General features: G+C 31.1%; 1 protein-coding gene across 1 annotated transcript in view; it reads right to left on the bottom strand.

Moving 5' to 3' along the window:
- The window catches only part of LOC129235269 (ATP-binding cassette sub-family C member 5-like), a 138,176-nt gene that overhangs the window by 7,368 nt on the left and 107,457 nt on the right, over nucleotides 1-23,351 (bottom strand). Inside the window, exons 24-28 of the mRNA XM_054868981.1 lie at nucleotides 20,252-20,438; nucleotides 11,386-11,665; nucleotides 9,944-10,103; nucleotides 9,228-9,306; nucleotides 3,214-3,327 (exon numbers count right to left, since the gene is read on the bottom strand). Of these exons, the coding sequence (XP_054724956.1) occupies nucleotides 3,214-3,327; nucleotides 9,228-9,306; nucleotides 9,944-10,103; nucleotides 11,386-11,665; nucleotides 20,252-20,438 (820 nt within the window). The remainder of the gene's footprint in view (nucleotides 1-3,213; nucleotides 3,328-9,227; nucleotides 9,307-9,943; nucleotides 10,104-11,385; nucleotides 11,666-20,251; nucleotides 20,439-23,351) is intronic.

Genomic DNA, 23,351 nt, shown 5'->3' with positions numbered 1-23,351 from the left:
ACCCATCTGTTCGTTTTCAAAAATATATAACATCAGCATGCTCATAGTTCTGGGGAAATAGTTGTTAACAGACGTATTTAGAGATACTTTAGAGATGCTTGAAAACAAGTGATTTTGTTTGCAATTGGTTTTGCTACGTGAACTTGCTACTCTGTTTGTGAAGTTATAATCGTGTTGGTAATTTTTATGATTTAATAACTTTCTGCTGTTATGGATCGATGGTTGAAAACTGGTAGTTTGGTTGAGCGACAAATGGAAAAGCAGTCAATCGATCAACCCTCAACATCAGCAGTAACTTTCGAATCAACACAGGATATTGAAATAGATAGCTGTAATAAACTGCCGTCTCCCCCGACTAAACAGAAAAGCGAACTAGGGGAGAAAAAAGGAAAAAAGCGAAAATATGACAGTGAATATTTACAAATGGGCTTTTATTTTACTGGAGAAGAGTCTGAACCTAGACCGCTTTGTCTTCTCTGCAACGAAGTTCTAGCGAACAGCAGTTTGAAACCGTCACTTCTGAGAAGACACCCTCGAAACATCCCACACACAAGGACAAACCTATCGAATATTTTAAAAGAAAATTGGAATATAATAAAAAGTGTAGCGTCTCTACGTTCCTGTTAGAATCCAACGAAGATAGTAAAATGGCCCTTGAAGCTTCATATCGAGTCAGTTATAGAATTGCAAGATCTGGACAGCCACATACAATTGCAGAAAATTTAATTGGACCGTGTGCTAAAGATATTGCTAAGAATATACTGGGAGAAAAGTCAGCAAAAAAAATTGACCTGGTTCCACTATCAAACAACACAGTATCACGCAGAATTACTGATTTGGCAAGTCATGTGGAGAAAGAACTTGTGAATAGAATAAAAGAGAATAATTTTGCGATCCAGCTTGATGAGTCGACTGATGTAGCAAACGCTGCAATATTACTTGTCTATGTTAGGTATATTTTTAACGATACAATTAAAGAAGATGTACTATTTGCAAAACCTTTGAAAACCAACACAACTGGAGAAGCAATTTTCGAACTGTTTAACAGTTACTTTGAAGAAAATGGAATAGATTGGTCTTTGTGTGTGGGTGTGTGCACGGATGGTGCAAAATCAATGACAGGAAAATTTGTTGGCTTTGTGGTGCGAGAAGAAGATCAACGAGAAAATTGAATGGACTCATTGCTGCATTCATAGACAAGCATTAGCATGTAACCGTATTCCCGCAGAATTATCCGCTACTTTGAATGATGCGGTAAAAATTGTAAATTTCATAAAATCACGTGCCACAAACTGCCGTCTATTTCACGCGCTTTGTGAGGAGTTGAGAAGCCTTCATGTTACTTTACTTCTTCACACAGAAGTTAGATGGCTTTCCCGTGGCAAAATTTTGACACACTTATTTGAATTGAAGTCAGAAGTCCAAGCATTTTTTGTTGATCATCCATTTCACTTGTCCACTTGCATATTCGATCCTCTTTGGATGCAAAGGCTTGCATATTTAGCTGACATCTTTTCAAAATTAAATGAATTAAATCTATCCTTGCAAGGTGCAGTTGTTAATATTTTCGTTGTATATGATAAAATTGAAGCTATGGTAAAAAAATTGAATTTCTGGATCCAATGCCTGGAAATGGGTGAGTTTTCGTGTTTCACTTCTCTTAGTAGTTTTTTTTATCAGAAAACTCAATGAAACTTGATGAAAGCGTTAAAAGATATGTATGTGAACATCTGCAACATCTTGAACTAACTTTTGATGAGTATTTTCCTAGTAGGCGTAACGTCCCTCTCTCAAACAACTGGATACGCAATCCTTTTGAAGGAAATCCATGCTTAGAGAACACCCTGACATTACCTGAAAAGGAAATGCTCATCGAGTTATCCTGTGATAATTCATTGAAAACTACCTTTAAAGAGCTCTCGTTAATTGACTTCTGGCTCAGTGTAAGAAATGACTATACCGTTTTGTCCAAAAAAGCAATTCGAATTTTATTACCATTTTGTACAACATATCTGTGCAAGAAAGGATTTTCCTCCTATACTTATCTCAAAGATAAATACCGAAGCAGATTGAATGCATTGCCTGATTTAAGACTCAAACTGTCAGACATTGAACCAAACTTTCAGTTTCTTTGTTCGTCAAACAGCCACAAATATCGCATTAAGGATTTTTTCCCCAATTTAAAGTGTGCTTAAAAAAAAATAGTTGGTTTATAAAACTTCTTGTTTATAATTTTTCTTGTAGATGTAGTTTTAACTTTTTATTAATGTTTGCACTTAATGATATTTTACAATTATATTTTTGTTTATTGCAATCCAATGCTGCAAAAAATGGAAAGCAAACATGCTGTTTTTTTATTGTTTCTTACATGTTACTAATTTCAACATCAGGGGGTTCGCGAACTTTTTTGTCTGTTCCAAGGGGTTCGCAAAGAGAAAAAGGTTGGGAACCGCTGAAATACAGTTATTCACTTATTTTAATAACATAGAAAACAACTTGACACATTCTTAATATCAGTAGTTACAACAAAACATCTAATAAAAATTCCATAAGTCATAGAAATTTTTTTTTTAATTCTTTTTTTTTTTTTTTTTGAAAACTAAAAGTTGCATTTTTTTACTCCCATAAAAGAACATAATGCACATTATTAAACTTAATTATAAAGAAAAATATCAACATTTATTTTGAAAAGGTAATGAATGCTTCCTTACAACACTTAGGGATTTCTAAACAGAAAGAAAAAACTATAAATTCTTAGTACTTCGAATTGTAAAATGTTGATGAACGTGTAGCACTATGACTACAAAAGTTAACCACAAGATCTTTTCACAGAAATTCTACATGATTTATTTTTACTTTTAATATAGTCATATAATTGATTTTGCTTGGTATTTCATGCCAATTACAAGGAAACAAGACAAGCTAAAATACAATTAGTGAAGGGGAAAAAATGGACTTTTCCAGAAAATAGATTTTAGTAATTTACATTTAACTTCCTCTGGTGTAGTACCTTTAGAGTAATAATTCAGCCAGATAATGCTAGCCGATTGAACCACATAGAAAAATTAGCTACATTAGTTGTGTTGCATGATTCAACTCCATAAAAGGTTGAATAACACATTATAATGAGATAGAACAAAGTTTTGCCAACTAAAAGTTTTTTTTTAACTTCTTTAAAAGTTAGTTTTTTCTTTTTATGCAGAAAACACTTACTTTGCTTTCATATAACAATGCTCTGGCCATACAGAGCAATTGCTTCTCCCCAACAGAAAAATTATTTCCATTTTCAACAACAGGAGCATCAAGTCCCCCTTCTAATGAAGATATCTAAAAAGTTCAATACACGAAGAAAAATATTACGACAAATTATCTTTACTGCAGATTTTTAGAGAAAATATTGCATGAACAATTGCAAATACATGGTTTGTTCACAAAATTGGCCTTTTTTTTTCTTCAAGGGATATTAAAGGAAAGGATTTTTCAAGGATAAAAAGTGCTTTTTCAAGGACTAGTAAAGAATATTTGATAACAAGAATTTTTTTGCAATAATAAAACAGTAAGAGTTGATTTGGTTACAGTTTATATAACAGTTTCAAAATCAGACAAAAACTTTTATTTCATACTAGAAAAGCTTCAAAGTCTTAACTGCATAACTTAAAAAGCTTTAACTGTGGGGAATAAGGATAAGATTGACTACCACTAACCTAAAATAACAGTAAAAATGTAATATTTAAAAAAAAAATAAAGACCTATATAGTACAACCAAATATTTTAAAAAATTCAAAATTCATTTTGAAATTTTGCTTTGTAGGAAACATATTGCTCATTTGGAAGAAGAATGCCACAGTATGAAGAAATGAATTTTACAGGGGAAGCATTTGAAGTTGAACTCTTCAGGCAATTTGCATTAAGAAAAGTAAGTTTGCTATGCTCTCCATTGGTTAATATTGGAACAGAAAATCTAAATAATTTCCAAAGATAACATCATTTGAAGGCCTTTAAGTGAAAAAGAAAGAAAATTAAAAATTTCATATTGTGGCACTCTTCTTCCAAACGAGCAAGATAATAAAATATTTTCTCAATGCTTGTTTGCTTTATATGCAGGGACGTAGCCAAGGGGGGGGGGGGTCCAGGGGGTCCGGACCCCCCCCCCCCTTCCTGATAGGTCACTGTCCCCCTGCACTTACATAAACATAATTTTCCAAAAAAAAAATTAAATAAAATTTTTTTTGTCCTAAATATTTTCATTAAGTGACAACTTTCTCACGTTCAGTTTAGTTCAGAACAACAGAACCTCTGGGATTGGGGGGGGGGGGGGGGGAGCGACAGAAGTCCTCAACCCGTGGTACTCGTCGCAGACCTGCCCAAAGGAGACATTTTATCTTAGTCCCCTGCCTCACAAGAAAATCGCCAACAGCTATCCGAAAAAGGAGACATTATTGTACTGCCCCTCCCCGCAAGGTAATCGCCGGCAGCTCGTAAGCAAACATTTATTGTTAACGAAAGCTTGATGAGATAGGAAATTTGTAGGAATGTTTTTGCGGGAAGGTCATACAATGAGGAAAGCGAAAGTGGGGTCAGCTGCCCTTGTAATATAGCACCGTCTTTTTAGAAGGTGCCTAAGGCTCGTAGAGTTGTGGATAGTGCAGAACTCTGTTGGGTCGCGCACATTCACTTTCTCTATCGCTGCCATTGGTATGGGTCGGTTGCACGAATGTTTTCCTCCAAAGTTAAAGGGAAAAATCAGGAGCAAAATCATAAACACATAAGAAAAAATTAGCCAACCCCCACTGGGTAAGTTGTATTGCAGTTTTTTTTTTTTTTTTGTTTTTTTTGTTTTTTTTAACAATAGGAGCAATTTTATGCATTCTCATTTATGCGTTTCTCATTTATTTAAAAATTTATTCAGACAAAAATAGCATCGAATATCATTTCATTTTTTAACCAATCAATTCAATTTATTTCATTTATAATTTCCATTCTTAACAATGATGAATTACTTATATCATTGTGTCCCGGAAGCTCGCAACTTTTAGCATTCATCTAATAATCTAAACCTAGTTATTTTACTAACAATACGGAAATATAAAAATTTTAAATTTCTACCCTTTTTCTTCGGAGGTAATATTTGCCCTATTTGTGATAATACGGCAGCACTAAAATTAGATCCCAAATCCCAAATTAGATATACTGTAAAAAGCTAATCATCCTTCGGTGACAAATATAAAAGGTTTAGAGGTAGTTTGAAGCCTCAATTAGCAAACATTTTGCTCTAAGTCATCAGATGTTATAATCCAAAGGTTTAAAAGGAGACAAATCTCTTGTAAAAACTCTAAGAAAAGTTGTAAATGCCTTTCTACAACATGGTTGTAGATTGCCTTTCTACAACCATGAAACTAATGTCTGGAAATTCGTTCTGAATATTAGTTCATTTTCATCACAAGGTAACAGATTTTTTTTTCTTTCACTCTTTCTGAGCAAAAAAGTACCGAAAAGAACTAGAATTTTTGCGAATGTTTTATCTCTTGCGTTTTTATATATGATTTATAAAAAAGGGGAAAAAAATGTGTATCTGGAGGTAGTAAAAAAAAAGATGAATAAATAAAGTTTAATACTAATATAACAAAATTGATTTCAGTGATATCAAAGTTTAAAAAAAAAACTGAATTAAAAAAAAAAAAGTTTGGATGTGTTTGATTTTTTTTAGTTTTAAGTTTGGAATGATTAACACATGTGTAAAGATGTATAAGTTTAAAGATACATATATATTTCACAATGAAATTATTTTAAATCATTATTTTAAAATACTAACTGAATTGTGTTCAAAAGATCAAAAGGAAAAGTTTATTAATTAGTTTTACTGAAAATATATATTTTCTTCTATCTTCTAGTTCCATTTTTCGATTGAAATACTATATAATATTCGTGCATATGCTTCATTTAGCAAATTTTTTGATAGCTATTTACTGACTTCTTTGTATTTAAGAATTATTTAATAAGTATCTGTACATTCATGGTTAAAAAGCACAGTAGACTCCAAATACAAGAATAATAGTTGTTGTTCTTATCCTCATATATATATAACAGCCAATGATCGAGTAACGCTCTTGACCTCATCAACAATGAAACTCGCTCCACGCCATGATAATTTGATAAGATGTTTTGGTAATGTTTAAAATGCAGGGAAAGGCTTTATTGTAACAAGGCTGAACTGGATCCTGTAACTTAACTGTTTTACTGGTGAGACTGTCATTTCAGGGCACTAAAAAAACAAAAAAGTGGTCAACAATGAACGTTATTTACAGAAACTTAGGGTTAATCCACTGGAGTTAGGGTTTAAAATATCAACTATCAAAATGTCACCAAACAGGCAATTTCTTCGTTCAAATGTGGAATCAATTTTCATCCATCATATCTTGACGGGCGATTTTCTAGTTGTTATATAATTTCAAAATATCAATTTAAATCGTATCTAGCTTTTTAATTTACAACTTTTCTTAGAGTTTTTACAAGAGATTTGTCTTCTTTTAAACATTTAGATTATAACATTTGAAGACTTAGTGCAAAATGTTTGCTAATTGAGTCTTCAAACTACCTATAAACCATTTATGTTTGTCACCGAAATATGATTAGCTTTTTACAGTATATCTAATTTTGGTGCTGCCGTATTATCACAAATAGGGCAAAGATTACCTCCTAAAGGATCGAAATCGGATGACTACCGCCAAATGTAGAAATTTAAAATTTTTATATTTCCATATTGTTAGTAAAATATAACTAGGTTTAGAGTGTCAAATTTTGTTGTGATGATTCATTACTGTTACTATCGGTCATTTCCCTACAGTTGTTGTTTGAATTGAAATTTTAAATTTAGAATGGAACATTTTGCACAGAAGTTGTTTTGAATCAGCTTAATAAACTAAATCAAATCCATAGTTCTGTTCATTTGTTTTCCTGAAGAAGGGTAAAGATTATACATAAAAATACTATGTATATGCAATGTGTTCGTAAGTGTATTTATTCATCTTCCTAAGTTTTAAAAGTAATACTTCCTCTTATCACCCTTAAATGACTCTGCATGCGAAACTCCTAAAATAGAAAATGTCCAAGAAAAATGTTTAATATCTTTGACGACCTAAAAAATAGTAGTTATAAACAAATTATCATTCAAATTTTCTTCAAAATTTTGACAAAAAAATTTTATTGTTTAACTTAATTCATCATAAATACCATAACTGATCCTTAGATATCTATTTTAGCAATACATCACAAGAAAATACTTATTAACGAGCAACGACACTTTCTATGTATTTTAGTTGTTTGAACAGCTTTAATAATGTTTTCCTAAGCTTTTATATGAAAATACTATAAAAAAAGATGAAGATTAGAAGTATCATTATATTTCTTATCGTTGAATGAATTCTAAAAATTTAAATGAATTAAGGAACATTTTGAGCTTTTCTTTAATGAGCCTTGGCGATATTTTCGTCCATAGAAGCATTAAATACAGTTCAAAATCCAATTCGAAACAGTCAGGAGTGGGGAATTATGGAGCATTTATTGAGTTAGACAGTTGATAATGTAGTTAAAATAAATATGAGCGGTTTTTTTTTTTTTTTTTTTTTTTTTTGAAAGCAAATATATTGCAAAGCTTTAATTATCATATTTATATTACATCATTACTTAATTAATCCAATTATCATACTTATTAATTGTAGTTTTGATTGGAATAGTATCAATTTATACAATTAACAGTTAATGCTTCTGATTTAGCATGCTTCCATTTTTAAAGTTCGTGCAACCTTGGACCCCCCCTTAACAAAATCCTAGCTACGTGCCTGTTATATGCCAAAGTTTTTGAGTTTTAATGTCCATAAAAGTTTGGCATCTAACATTTTACTTTACTACTTTACACTCACCTACTACTTAGCACTCTTTGTTTCATTATATTTAGCCAAATGTAATTTAAGAGTGCCATTATTTAAAGTAGCAGATTTGGAAAATAGCACTGATTGCTGTGGCTTATTTTTTAACAATTAAATTAATAACTAATTGAATTTTAAAAAAGTAAGTAAATGGTTAAAAGTAAAATAAACATTTAAGGAAACAAATGAAAAAATAGCTTCCAACTTTTATATTAATTAAAAATCTACAACATGAAAACTACTTGAAATCTCTAACACTGCATGTAATTTCAGGCTAATCATGAGCTCAACTTTGTTTTAGTTTCAAAAATATATTTATTTATTTTTTTGAATTATTAATTAAAAATTCAGTAAATAAGAAGTTTTAAAGAAACCAATTCCTTAATGCATAAAATTTGTGATGTCAATTAAAAAAAAAAGACCCTCCCCCCCCCTAAAATAATTAGATTTTCCCGAAAAATCAGATTTTTGGAGTATACAAATAAAATAGAAGAAACTCAGCAAAACAGCGCCAAAAAATTCTTTACAGAGTTTAAATGAACCTTTTTCAAAATGAATAACAAAGTTCAAGGGCTTAATTTTTCAAGCACTTGAAGATGATAAGCAGAGCTCAAGGTTTTTTTTAAAGCATACAAACCATGAAATAAAACACACAGCATTATGGGCCGAGATCTATACATGTAATAAAATGTAAAAAAATATCAAACACTTGTTTATTGAAAAAGTGGTAGCACTTAGAGAATGAAACTCGACATACAGCTGCACTTATTAACGAAGTTGTATACTTAAGAGCAGGACTTTTGATGAAATGCAAAAAACACTCATGATTTCATGCCTTATTGAATTTAGCACTTTTAAAAGTAAACACCATTATTTAATTTAGTTTAACTTGATCTCAAGTAAGTCAAGTAAGAACAACCAAATTAAACAGAAAATAACAAGAAATTTCAATTTGCTGTTTTCTGTTCCATGGTTTAAGCAACCATATAGAGCACAAGATTTCAGCATAATAAGTAACTTTGATTGTAAGAACAAAAGTAAAATTATGCTTTAAAAAAAAAAAAAAAGTCAAGCAACGGAACAAACTAGAAAAAAGAAAGATAAGGGTATAGTCATTAATTTATCTTTGCTGTTTTTGTATTTATTCATTCTATTTAAAAAGCCAATGAATATATACCTAAAGAAAATAATGCTACTTTGACATTGCTAAGACACATACTAAGAAAACAAATTTAACTAAATTGTACAGGTAAAGTATAGCCAGAAAAGGCAGAATAGTTTATGAAAAATTAAGAAACATACTTTTGTTTTCATGTCTGCTTCAGCAAGAACTTTCCAAAGAATTTCTTCTTCAAATTCATTTTGGGGGTCAAGGTTATATCTGTAGAAAGAAAAATGCACATAAGTTTCTTTTCTTTTTAATTTACTGTTGAACTGTTTATAACCTAAGGACCTGTGTTACAATGTTTAAAATATTTAATATATGTAGTCTTGAGCAGAAGGGATATGTTCCAACTATTTAAGAGTATTAAAATGAAAGGTGTTCATGAGCTAAATTTCAGCAGAGATGGGACCTGGGGTCATTTGTTTTAAGCTTTTAAGTTTAAAATCTAGAAAAATTACTATTTCAACAAGAGTTTACAGTAAATGGCTGTTAATCAGTGGCGGTCATTCAAGTGAATAGTTTCAAGAGGGCTCTTGATCTTCATTGGGGCTTGATAAATTGACTAGGACCAGCCTAGCTGAACCCAGAGCCAGTTGCTGTTCGTCACTTTTGCATTAGTTTTGTATTTGTATACATGAAAATTTAAACATTTAGATATAATATACCTTTTCAGCTGCAAAACTATAAGCACATAAAATGAATCATTTTCCCAGGATTTTGAACAAATAAATTAAACTCGGAGCTATTTTATTTCGTCCTCAGTTACACTTCCTTTACCTTATAAAAAATTTTAAACCCTTTACCAAAACTGGATAAATATCTAGAAACATGCAAGATTAAAAATGATAAAAACCTGATTGTTCCACGAAGTAAAACTGGATCCTGAGGAATTACAGACATCCTGGATCTGAGATCTTCGAGACCAAGGTCTTTAATATTAACTCCATCTATTATGATACTACCAGATGATAATTCAACCAGTCTAAAGAGTGCAGCACCAAGTGAAGATTTTCCTACAAATAATATAAGCAAATTTTGACACACACACACAAAAAAAAGAAAAGGCAAAATGTATCATGGGTACGAAAGAACACACATTACTATCTGTTTCTCTTTATTGCACATAGAATATAAATACATACTTATTATTCTGAGGGTAGGTGGTAATTAACTAACCTTGATTCCTCAAATGATGGCGATGGGGGCTTAGCCTTTCTCCCTTCCCCCCCCCCCCCCCAAAGGCAAAATACTAACTCAGCCCATGCATGCAGGGCAAAATTTCTGAAATTTTTTTTAGCTAAAACAAAAAGAACACTCAAAAAACACATTTTTAAAAAAATTTTCCAAGTGAATACTAAAGAAACGAATAATATCGCATTTTCGGATAATTTTTTATAGTATGGTCAGTTATTGAAGTCTTTTAAAGCATAAGTGCTTATGCAAAAAATGTGAGAAACGCCAGATATAACATTAGTGAATTTTCTGTATAGTTGAAGTAGTGAAAATGAGAAATTATTAAAAAAATATATACATACAGTCAACTTTCAATATAATTCGAAGCCTTAAAACCCATTAATGCTGGGTTTAAAAAAAAACAATAAATTTTGATAATTTAATCAGTATTTCGTTATGTTATGTCTAGTAAGTGCATTATATACAAATTTAATTTTTTTCCATTGAATTTTCCATTTTTATTTTAATGGCAGATTTTTCTACCAATTGGCGTTTATATAGTCTGAGCACATTTTTCATGCAAATTTTACATTTATCGTTTGATTATCGGTTATAAATATCTATAATTGTAAAATATTACTTAGACATGAGTTTTTTAAAAAAATTTCATTTGTTCAAAAAAAATAAATAATAATTTTTGTGTTCAATTTGTTAAATAAAACTGTATGAAATATGAACTTAAAAACATCTATAACTTAAAAAATGTAAAAATGTAACTCAAACAAGGCAAAAAATTTTCGGCGAAGCACATGTTTGACATCGTTGGCATGTTTCCCAAACATACGTTTTTGGCAGATATCGCGTAGGATGAAGATTTGAAGGTGGAAAATAGAAAAAGTAAGAAAACTGGGACTGAATGGAGTTTATAAAAAATTACGGAAATTTTCGAAAATTAAGGACTTTTTAAGGACCTTAATTTTGCTTGATGAAATTAAGGGTTTTTTAAGGAAGTACGAACCCTGATGACCTTGCACATAGGGACGACGCGGACCTGTTAGCACTATGGAAATATGTATGCAAACGGTGGAATACACATGCATAAAAATTTCAACAAAACTGTACCTGATCCTGTTCGTCCAACAATTCCAATTTTTTCTTGATGCTCAATTTCAAAAGTCAATCCTTTCAGAGCGAGAGGTAAACTCGGTCTATAACGCATTTTGACATCAATAAAACTGATTTTTCCTCTTGTTGGCCAGGCTGGGGATGGACTTGTTTTCTCAATTATGGCAGGTGCTTCAACTTCAAGCTCCTCTGAATAGCACTGTATTCTCTCAACAGAAGTAAATCTGGTCTCTACATCACAACCAAGTCTGATGACTAGTTGATACATGCTACTTAACTATCCAAATAAAAATAAAAACTTTTAAATATCAAATAAGCAAGGAGCATTATCAAGGCAAAATGCTAATTACTCCATTCAATTATTTTTAAGTTATAAGTAAATAAATGACATAGTCCATATCAATTCAGGCAAAAAAACGAAAAACACTTTCATAGTCTTGGATGTTCTTAAATTTTACATAAGTTTAGAAACAGAAAAAAGAAAGTTACAAGCACATTTTTGATTTTCCCTTAAAAATTCCTGGCCCGAGATATAACCCACCAAAGACAGCAACCTAGACGTCATTTCACACTTAGGACAAAGATTTCAAACTGATTTATCACGGGAACGGTGCACAATATTTTGTAGCATTTTTTCATTTCTTATTTTAAAGATAATCATTTTCTCCTTAAAACAATGTGCACTATCCAAAAATACAGGGTGCCCACAAATAGCTGAAGATTTTCTGTAAGGATAAAATAAATGTTAAATAAAAGTAACATCATTGTTGATCAATGTTTAAGTAATGGTTTCTATTCTTGTGCCTTTAACTGTAATCACAGATGACAATCTTTTTGGAAAGGCTTCTGCAGCGGCATGCACTACAGAGAATGGAATTTCATTCCATATCTCTAGTAGTAAATTTTTAAATTTAATTGTGTACACAGGTTTTACAGGGGTAGAAGTGTTCAACTTTTAACACATAGGACATTTTCCACCAAAAATATAGGACAAATATAGGACATGTTTCACGAATAATACTGATATGAAAAAATAAACAATACATAGTATATATAATCTAGATACGCTTGCATAAATTATTATCAATGATTTCAATTAATCATACTGCATACAGTTAAAAAACCCAAATAAAAGTTATAACTTTTACTTAGAATGAGTCTGCAGTTCTTGAATGAATAGCTTCAGAAAAAAAAGTTTATACATATATATGTATTTAAGTTTAAGGCCATTTTCTATGCCTTGACTGCCTACATTAATCAGACTGTGCAAAATCAATGTTAAGTTTCACTAATTTTTTTTTTTTTGGAAGGTACATGAACCTTTTCTTTTGCCTCTCATTGTTATGCATCTCTACAGGAATTTCCTATTTCTTTATGAATTTTGTATTTCGTACTATAATAAATCATGATAAAACGGAACTCTTTTCTTGGTAATGCATGCATAATTTATTGCTTGTCCAATTGCAGTACCTTAATTAACCTTAAAACTCTTATTATAGAGCCATTGCTTCAAGATGATCTTTTTTACGTCATATCTTTTTGTTTGCGAGAAAAACTTCTTTCAACTGGTGCTACATCTTATGAAAGGTGCTAAAGACTCACTACTAAAAAACCTAAGTATTTGCATCTAGAAAGCTGATCAATTTTTATCATTACGAAGTACTTTTCCAAAATGAATTAATTTACATCCAAGTAACATCCAATCCCCATTCCTCAAAATTTTTAACAAGATGGTGACTTATCAATGCAAGGAACCTGTAAAAATTTTATTTCTTTTTAAAAATTTCTGCTAAAAATATAGCGTTCAAATAATGTAAAATTCTGATTTTAGTAAGAAGTTCAAATTTTGAATCCAGGCAGGGTTAATTTATCTTTATTTATTTATTTATTTATTTATTTTTTTTGCATAATTACTTACATTTAAATATTTCAAATAGACCTTTTCTTTTAACATTAATAGAGCGGCTGAATCTTCCCACGTTTTGTTGTTAGTGAAAATTCATTGGCAAAGTGCTTCATCAATGGTTCGGAGAGCTTAAATGTAGACCATTGAAGCTTTTTTTTAAAATAAATTGAAAATTTTGTCAAAAATACTCTACAAAATTTAAAGAGACAGGTACTGGCAGAAATTCTAAAAAAAAAAAAATTATAAACAAGCATCTTGTTTTTAAGCAGTCTTGAATTGTCAAGTTGTGAAAGAAAGTGCGAATCAAGTGACCAAAAGGCTTTTCAATGGTAATTTTCTACAATTTTTTTATAACAAACAATAAGAATACTAGAGGACCCGACAGACGTTGTTCTGTTCAAACTTCATAAATTGAAAAGTTAAAAAATTTTGAATAAGCTATGAAGTGTTCGAACCGTTTTGTTGAAAAAAAAATAGGTAAAAAGAAATGTTTTAAGCTGCTCGGTGTCAGAATGCGTATATTTATTACAACTTGATTTATCTAATGCCCACTGAGCAGTTGTTTTATTAACTGTTTTTTCTCCCGTACTTGATGGTTTGTTCCTTCAACCATTCTCAGAGGATAAAAGCATCCTCAGTTATTAAGTGTAAAAAACTAACTACCCATCTAGAACAAACGGGAAATCCCGCTGCAGCATCCCCCATATGAAAAAGAATAAAAAAATCGACAGGATATCGTTTCAAAAAATGATAAATGTAAAACAGTTCTATGAATAAGCGAAAATCACCTATCCCCCCCCCCCCTCCCGATGCAAAATAAACACATTCTGCAATTAAAAGGTCTAAAAACTCTTTACAAACGAAAAACAATTTTTTGCAATTTGAAATATTTCGCCAAATAAACAAAAAATACAATAAATTATATTAACAGCAGCTTTAAAATGTAAACAAATGATCACGCAACTCTATTGTTGCAAAGCCACCACATTACTGTAATCTAGCCAATCAGTGAGGGAAGCTAACTTCGACCGATTAGCGGTCCGATCTTTTGAACAAAAACTTTTAAAACTTCATATATTGTCTGATTTGTTCTTTCTACCAAAGATAATGATCTTCCATTGCACTGGTCTTTTGTGTACAAACGACACTGTCGTAATTTATATGGACGAAAATAAAAATTTTTTCGTCTTTAAATTACATCTTTTCTTTTAATAATGTACTCATTAGTTTGATAATCCTTAAAGTATTCTTGACATTGGTGCCAAAACTCAGATGGATTTCAGCTGAGAAACAAATGTTGCGAGGTACGGTACTTTCTGATCATTTGGTTAGGAGAAACTAAAGCACCAATCCGGTCACATGGTTCAACTGCGATGACACACGTTTTGCTTGAACCTTCCAGTACTTTATTCTAAAATATATCACGGGACCTAAAATCGTTGCTTTCAAGAGAAATGAAGGCTCAACACTAGGGTGCGTCTTATAATGCACATTTTTAAAAAATTTTGAATTTCTTAAGGGGCACCCTTTTAATTGCTTCCTTTTGATGAAAAAACAAACATATAAAATTTTTTCGGAATTTGAATAAAATTTAAACGGTGCTACCAGTGATTAAACTTAGGTTTATTGGGAAAAATTGTGTAAAAACTAATTACTTTTTATTGACTGGCATATCTTTAATTAATATGAAATTGGGTTGCTTAGTAAAGAAACAAGGCATAAATACGTACTTCTTTTACATATAATAAGATTACAAGCATTATTTCCGGGTGTGCATGTAATCTTGAAATGTCAAATGAAAAAAAAAAGACGAAGCTTCGGTTATCAGTCCTATCATTGGTTTCCGCTTTCACTCTTTTGCATTCACCAATGTTGCCTTTTTTCTCCCCGTGTATTTCTGCTATATTGTTGAACTATGAGCAGTAAAAATTGTTTCTCCTCTTCGTTATTTGTATGTAGCTTGTTGTATTCTTCAATTAAAGCTACACCACGCTCTGCAAGATCATTGGTTACTTGTATGTGAGCTACACAAGCTTTTGCAGATTGGTAATTATCATCTGAAGGCCATTCCTTAACATCCCTTCCAAGAAAGCTTGTAGAAAGGCCACTTATCGAGAAAAATCTTAATGTATTTTCAGAAACAAAATCCTCTAAATTTTTCTCTTGGAATTCAACTATTTCAGCAACATTCATTGAATATCGTTTCATTAAAATATTTGTTCCTTTTGGTTTCTTTAAAGCAGAGACCATTTTGGACTTGGTCTCTTCAGAAACATAGTCATCAAAGAAAGCAAGAGCAACATTCTCTTCTGACAAGTACCAAAGATGTCGAGTAAGCTTACTTAAAGCAGCAGTTGAAATGGTTGCATTTTTCTTCTTATAAGTTAAAATGTCTTTCACCAGCTCAAGATCAAGTCTGGGTGCAAATGGAGCATGGGCAGCTCTATACCAAGCTTTTATATATATACGAATAATAAACAAACAAACATCTAATATCGAGCATTCCTCCTTTTTTGTTAATTTAAATTGCTTTTTAGACATCCATATTTTTAAAGCATAAATTGCTTTAGCCATCCATCTTGTTCTATGCAGTGCTCCAGGTGCTTTAAAAGATATTTGCGAATCAACATCTCCACCTAAAAATATAATGCAAAGTTCTAACAGTTCACGGTAATCATCACGAGGTTGAAATTCCTTCAACTGAAGTTTAGCAAATTCTAAGATGTCTCCTGATATATCGGCTACTTCAAATTTAAGAACATCATCAGTCAGAACTGTGTCATGTTCTGTTTTGTCCATACAAAGCCACTTGTTTTGGAAACGTTTGAACAAAGAAATTTCAGGACTACTTGATACACCTGTAGCCAATTTTATTACAGCTTCTAATAATAGTTCTAAAATGTGGTGACGACACGCAAACCACAATAAATCTTTTGCCATCATATTCTGAAAAAGAATACAAGTACCGTTTTTCATCCCTGTATTAACTGATGTTGTATCAAACACCATGAATTTTATGCGATCACAGATATCCCATGATTTAGCAGCTTCATACATCTTTTCAGAAATAACTTTACCTTTTCCTGAAGATAACTTCAGAACACCTAGGAGCTGTTGAACTTCCTCTCCTGATGCTAAAATAGGCAACCTGTCAACCTTTTCGTGTCCCGTGATATCTTCCAATAATTTTCCATCCCAATTTTCCCCCACAGTGGAACTTGCGGATTGAATTCTCTTTTTAAACTGATAGCAATCTTTTTTCTGTGTTTGATTCGCTGTCGCCTGATAGAGGAAGGATTAACATTGTAATCAAATGGGTTTAAACCCAAAACTTGTATTGCAGGTGTTAAAATTAGTGCTGCATTTCGGTCACTAACTTTGGCTAAATCCAGACTTGCAGCCAACTTGCTATCCAATACCGTTTTTCTGCCTCGTTTAACGTGTCCTTTTTTAACGTTTAGTTTTTCTATCGTGAATTCTTGTTCTTCAGAATCAGTCGAACTTTCAGAAGAGGCTAAAACAGCTACACTTTCATGAGCTTCTTTTGCGGATTCTTCTCAAGAAATCGTTTTTTCTCAAAATTTCTTCTTTTCTCTCAAGTTCTTTCTCGTTTTTACTTAAAAATCTATCAATGTTAACCATTTTTTCTTGGCGTCCTGGTTTACGTTGAGATAAAAGAAATTTTTTATCTTCTGCAATACTAATCATGCTTAAAGCATTGGCATGAGCAATGTCAAACAAATCATCTAATGAAAATTTCCATCTATTTACTCTTTCAATTGCTGAAATAGAACGCTTTTTCTTATTTTCTTTATTTTTTCTAAGATTTGCCCATTCTCGGAAGAGTTTTTCTATTTTGTTAACCACATGTTTTTTTAATATTGTTGGTTTGCGAGCTTTAGCCCATACTTCCATGACATTTAAAGCTGCTGAATGGCAAGCAATTCTATTTTTTTGTTTCATAATTTGTTTGTAACGGAAAAACAAAGCCATAGTTTCCCTTTTTGAGGGAAGTTTTATATGGCTTAATGAGGCAGACATTTGGCCTATTAGCCATACAGATGTTTGTTTCCTTGTGTTGATACTTGATGCTGTCGCCATGATAAATTTAAAAACTTGTAGCTCCATACCCAGAATTAAATAAAGTCAAAATTTGAAATATTAAACTGCAAATAACATTTCACATTGTAAGCAACTAAACAGAACATGAATTTACACGGGGAAAAAAATACTGATAAGCATTCACGTGTCAAGAAAGAAAACATTGACGTATGAGCTAACTTGTGGATTAGAAGTAGAGAGTTGATTGCAGTTACAGTTAAATAGCATGATTTAATAAAATGTAAAATAAACTTGATGTCAATATTTAGATCAATTACCACTGATTAAAATTTATGACTAAGAAATCATACATAATAAATATTGAAATATACAATGCAGGAAAAAAAAAGCAAAAAAAGTTTGATTTGACTTATTTTGTAACGGTGGTAGCAACCTCTAAATATTGTCCAAATTTAATTTCTGAGGTATCAAAATTTTTTCCCATCAAAAGGAACAAAATGAGAGGGTGCCCCGTTAGAAAATCATACCTTTGAAAATAAGGTGCACCCTACTCAACACTCTCTCTCTACGTTTTATCTATTCTCAATTGACATATCACAGTATAGGAAAGTTCATTACAAAAAGCAGAGTTGGCTTTCTTATTGTCCTTTGGCAATGGGTTAAATATTTATTTCAGTTCTCGCTCAACAATAGGTTAAAATTAATATTAATCATTTGGGAGATATAACCGTCCAATGTTTTAATTAATTAATTAATTAACAAAAACCTTTCCGATTTGATCCATCGCGCTTCGAAACCATGCTTGCCACAACTTAATTACACACAAAAAATTTGATCAAAATCGGTCCAGCCGTTTAAAAGCCTTATAGTGACAAACATCAGCACAGAAGATTTTTATATATTATGATAGAAAATATAGGACAATTTCAAAAATATAGGAAATATAGGACACTTTTGATGCTTTTTTTTGTAAATATAGGAAATATAGGATATATAGGACTACTTCTACCCCTGGTTTTAGGTTTTTCAATTGATTCTCCATGTATCCCCATATGCAATAGTCCAGTGGATTGAGATCAGGACTGGATGCAGACCATTCTGTGGAAATAAAAGATGGACAATTTTGTTTGCACCATTGTTGAACAATCTTTGCTTTGTGGGTGGATGCCGAATCTTGCTGAAATGTGAATGAATCCTTTTCAAATAATTTTTGGGCTTCTTTAATCATGTGAGATTTCAATACTTTTTGCAAGTAATAATTTTTGTCAATTTTCACACCATTTTCAATAAAAAGAAGGGGCAGTCACTTGCTTATAGCACCCCAAACCATTACTGAAAATAGTTTCTGCAACCTCTGAACAATTCTTTTAGTTGAACCGATAGTCTGCATTGATGTTGCATAAATCTCGTCTTTTTGCCTATTATGAGATGCTTGTTGCAAAAATAACTTCTCATCCGAAAACATTATCTCATTAGCAGCGTGTCTTTTCAGCAGTTGTTAGCACTTTCTTAGTCTTTCAACTTTATTTTTCTCTGTCAATCCATGGACTGTCATTTTCTTGTAAGCTTTTAATTTTAAATCGTGTTTTACGATGATTCCAGCCATATTTTTAAAAATGAATTTAGGTCTTGTGAAATTTTTCGGGCAGATTGTGCAGGATTTCTTCAAATTCTTTCGCAGACACATTTTATTAATTTTTTTGATCATACACTGTGTTTTCTTACACCACTATGCTTTATTTCTACACTACCTGTTTTTTTAAACTATTTTAACATTCTTTCAATTAATCTCTTTGACACATTTAAATACTTCAATTTTTTAAAAATTTCACAATTCAGCTTACTTTTTAAATGCAATTCGAGAATCAAACTTCGTTTAGCAGCCATCTTGATAATGCAAAGAATAAAACAGATTTTAATTAAAAAAATTGTCTGCGATATTGCTCATAGATTTGAACTAAAACTATTAAGTGTTGCCAAAACTAAAGAACATCTTGAATGCAATTATGCACAAATGAATTTTGCAGTCAGTTATTTGTGGGCACCCTGTATAAAATTCCTGATATTTTTTTTATTATTTCTGCGCACATGTTTTTGTTTTCAAAAGCAAATTAAGGTTAAGAATGTTCATGTTTAAGGTTTTAAAGATGATTAGAGGAATTTGGAGCTAAATGTTCAGAAATTGATTACTGGAAAACTGATTCAAGCTTATCTTTAACAAAATAAGCATCAAGTAATGATAATAACAGTTCCTGAATTGTACTTTTCTTCCGCTTTTCCTGCGATAGTTTGAAAAACAATGTAAACAATTAAAACTTTATATGTCTGCGAGAATCATCTTATTATGGGGGGGGGGGGGGGGACATGATAAAAAAACTCCCCTTCTGATTTAAAAAAAAAAGGTTCAGCACTATGGCTCTAGACCGATGATTGGCAGCCTTCCAAGAGTTGCCATTCTTTTCAGATGTGGTGAAGTAGATATTAAGCAACCAAACGTTGGTTCGTACATCATTAATCTTAGAAAAAATATACATAATGATTGCCTGGTTAAACATGTATTTCTTCAGAAAACAAACCATTTAATAACAGAATTTATGTGTCATTCACTGTCTTAAAGAAAATTGATTAAGGTTTTTTATCTATCTAATTAAAACAAACATAATAATGAAAACTTCATACATACCTTTGCTAAAAATACAATTAAATATAAAAATTACAGAAATGTAAGTATGTAATATTAATGAAATTATTGGGAGTGAGTAGTGGCTCAAAGTTGCTTCACCTTTGGTGAAAATTCAAAAGTTTTCAACTTTCTACAATTCTCACAAACATATAAAACTGCTTATGGAAAATGACAAATTATACCACCATTCTAGTTATTTAAATCATAATTACCTGTAAAACTAGAACAAGAGCAAGTGCGGCAAAAGCAGGATTGACTTGATCTCGTAAAAATATCACGAATAATGTAGCTATTAATGTAATGAAGAGTCCTAAAACATCCATTCGGGTTCCAAGCCATCGCATTGAGCAATAATATAAATATTGTGGTGAAGTGTGTTGATCAACTAGATAAGTGAACCTACAACATAAAAATCTTAATAAATAATTTAAAAAGAGTCACATGCCTTTTTTCTCATTTTTTCTAGCAACTAAATATTCCAACTTTTTATTAAACAGCAAAATAGGAAATCATTATTAGATTTAAATAGTATAAAAAATCTTAAGAATTTTTTTTCTGGCACTTTTTATGCTTGCACTCAATTTAGTTTTAATACTTGTATGAATAAGATCAAAATGCAATATGGTTTATTATACAAGTCAGAGGTGCGCACAGCAATGGCATCAATACGTCGGCACAAAAAACATCGAAGTTCTGAAATATTCAGCCTTTTAATATTATATACATTATTTTAATCAAAGGTTTTTCTGAGAGAACTGAATTCACAGCATGTACTTAATCAATTACAACTAAGATCTTTTAACTGTCTAAATAAAGTCAATAACAATGAATTATTAAAAATAACTTATTTTCAAATTAAGTAAAACAAAGGAATAAGTAACTGATGCATGTTTATAATACTAATCATTGAGGTCATAATTTTGGGCAACACAAAATAATAGGCACAGTTGTAAAAAGCATTCATTTGTCACATACTGATTTTTCAAACATATATGTGATATATAAGGCAAAAAAAAAAAAAATTTTTGCCTACATATCAAAAAATTCATTATATCAGGCACGTAGCTAGAACTTTCTTAAGGGGGGGGGGGGGGTCCAAGGTTGCACAAACTTCAAAAAAGGAGGCATGCTAAAGCAGAATAAGTAGCTGATAGTTACACAAGATAAGATAAATCCAATTAAAACTGATTATTAAAGTATGATAAATAACTAAAATTAATTAAATAATTGAAATTAATAGAGCCATTAGTTAAAGTTATTTAACAAAAATTTTATATTAAGTGGTAAATTAATTATTGAAAGTTTGTAAATTAACATTAGACTGAAAGTTATCACATACAAAGTTTCCAAATATGGGTGAACCTCTGTCCTCCTGAAAATGAGTGATATATTTTCTATTAATAAAAAGGGCACATTAAAAGAAAAACGGAAAACGAAAACTGTTCTAAGAATTACTTCGAAAATGCATGCGATAATTTAATAAAATATTAAAGCTTTGTTATATATTTCAACAAAATATGTACGTTTGTACTTATGCCATTTTATTTGAAAACTAGAAAATCGCCTGTCAAGGTATGATGGGTGTAAATTGCTTCAACTCTTCTACATTTGAACGAAGCATTTGCCTGTTTGGTGATATTTTGATAGTTGAAATTTTAACTCTAACACCAGTGGATTAACCCTAAACTCCAGTAGATAGCGTTCATTGTTTTCGTTTCTTCATTCCTCTGAGATGACACAGTCTTATCAGTAAAACTGTTAAGTTGCCGGATCGAGTTCAGCCTTGTCAAAATAAAGCCTTTCCCTCCATGTTAAACATTTCCAAAACATATTATCAAATTACATATCATGCTTTGGCGCGAATTCATTGTTGAAACACGCGGGTTACTCTATCATCGGCATTATTTATATATATAGGATAAATAAATCTATATCTATGGAGTGGAATGTATAACTATATGAATGTTATAGTATAACGTAACCCTGTCCGATTTGAACAATATTTCAGGCAAAATCCCACAACTCTCTCAACAAAAATATTAACAAGGTTTCATTTAAAAAGCTTGAATTAGTTTTTATTTATTTACATTTATAATATTCTTTTCATAATGCGAAATAGAATGATATTTCCAATCTTATCCGTTTTCTAATTATCATTCCTAATCATCAATTAAAAGCTTGAACAAACTATTAACTCTTTGAGGGACGGAGGCTTCCTTTGATGTAACCATTTTTTTATATATGTATTTTTTTTCTTCAGCCAACTGACACAGGGATTTCAGTTAGCTGAAAAAGAGAAGCAAGAAATAAATGGAGTTGTCAAGTGAAGTCACTATTCCTCAAAGTTTGAAAGCTGTTCGAAAAAATTTTAAATATTGGAAAAGGCGTTATTGCTGTTTTTTTTCATTATTTATTTCTTTCTAATGGGGCTGTGTTACAGGCTTTGGCCTTTTGCGGAACAAGTGAGAACCAACGATATGGCATCCAGTCATTCATATGCCACCATTAAGGCGCGGATGTGAATGTCAGAGGAAAATTTGATGCCCAGTTTCCACCAGATGGAGACACCTGAGCTCTTTTCGATGCAAAACTGTAAAAGGAATTTAATTTTGTCAAGAGCATTCCCAGCCAAACAACCTAAGGGATCTTTTACATGCTGATTAATGGAATGTATACCTAATGAATTAAATTAAGCATCTGTGTAATTTTATTTTAACAACATGTTGTTAATTTTAACAACAATACATATCATATTTTACAACGCAGGCAATGATTTTTTTTTCTTTAAAACGATGTTAGCAAAATACTTTATTGCAAGAAATTGAAAACATCTTTAGCTTGAAGAAAATAAGAGTTAAAAAAAAAGCAATATAGAAACGGAAAACTCAAAAAAATTTACCTCGTATTCACCTTTTTTGCTTCTTTGCTTGTAAAGCAGTAAATAGCGGTAATTTTCACCTAGTAATTTATAGTTAAATGCACATGCCTGTTTTTTGTTACATTTAATGCTACCTTCACGATTTACTAAAGATGGATGCATAGATGCTAATTAAATAACTCCTCAGTACGAAGCCAGTGAATAACAATCAGAAAATGTATTCCAATGATGCAAATACAAAAATGTTTTATGAAACAACATCGAATAAGAGTTGAGAGACAGATAATTTTTCGTCAATTAAAAAACTGACTAACTGTTTTTCTTTTGGGATCATAGAATCACAATTCAGTAAGATTTAAAAGTAATAATTTCTAATAAATTACTTATTACATGCGTTAATATGGCCAAACTTGTAATTTCATAAATTGATCACA

This window comes from Uloborus diversus, chromosome 2 (assembly GCF_026930045.1).
Source record: "Uloborus diversus isolate 005 chromosome 2, Udiv.v.3.1, whole genome shotgun sequence".
In the NCBI taxonomy this organism is placed as follows: Eukaryota; Metazoa; Arthropoda; class Arachnida; order Araneae; family Uloboridae; genus Uloborus; species Uloborus diversus.
Note: the sequence above shows the minus strand (reverse complement) of the source record. Positions and strands in the feature narration are given on the sequence as shown.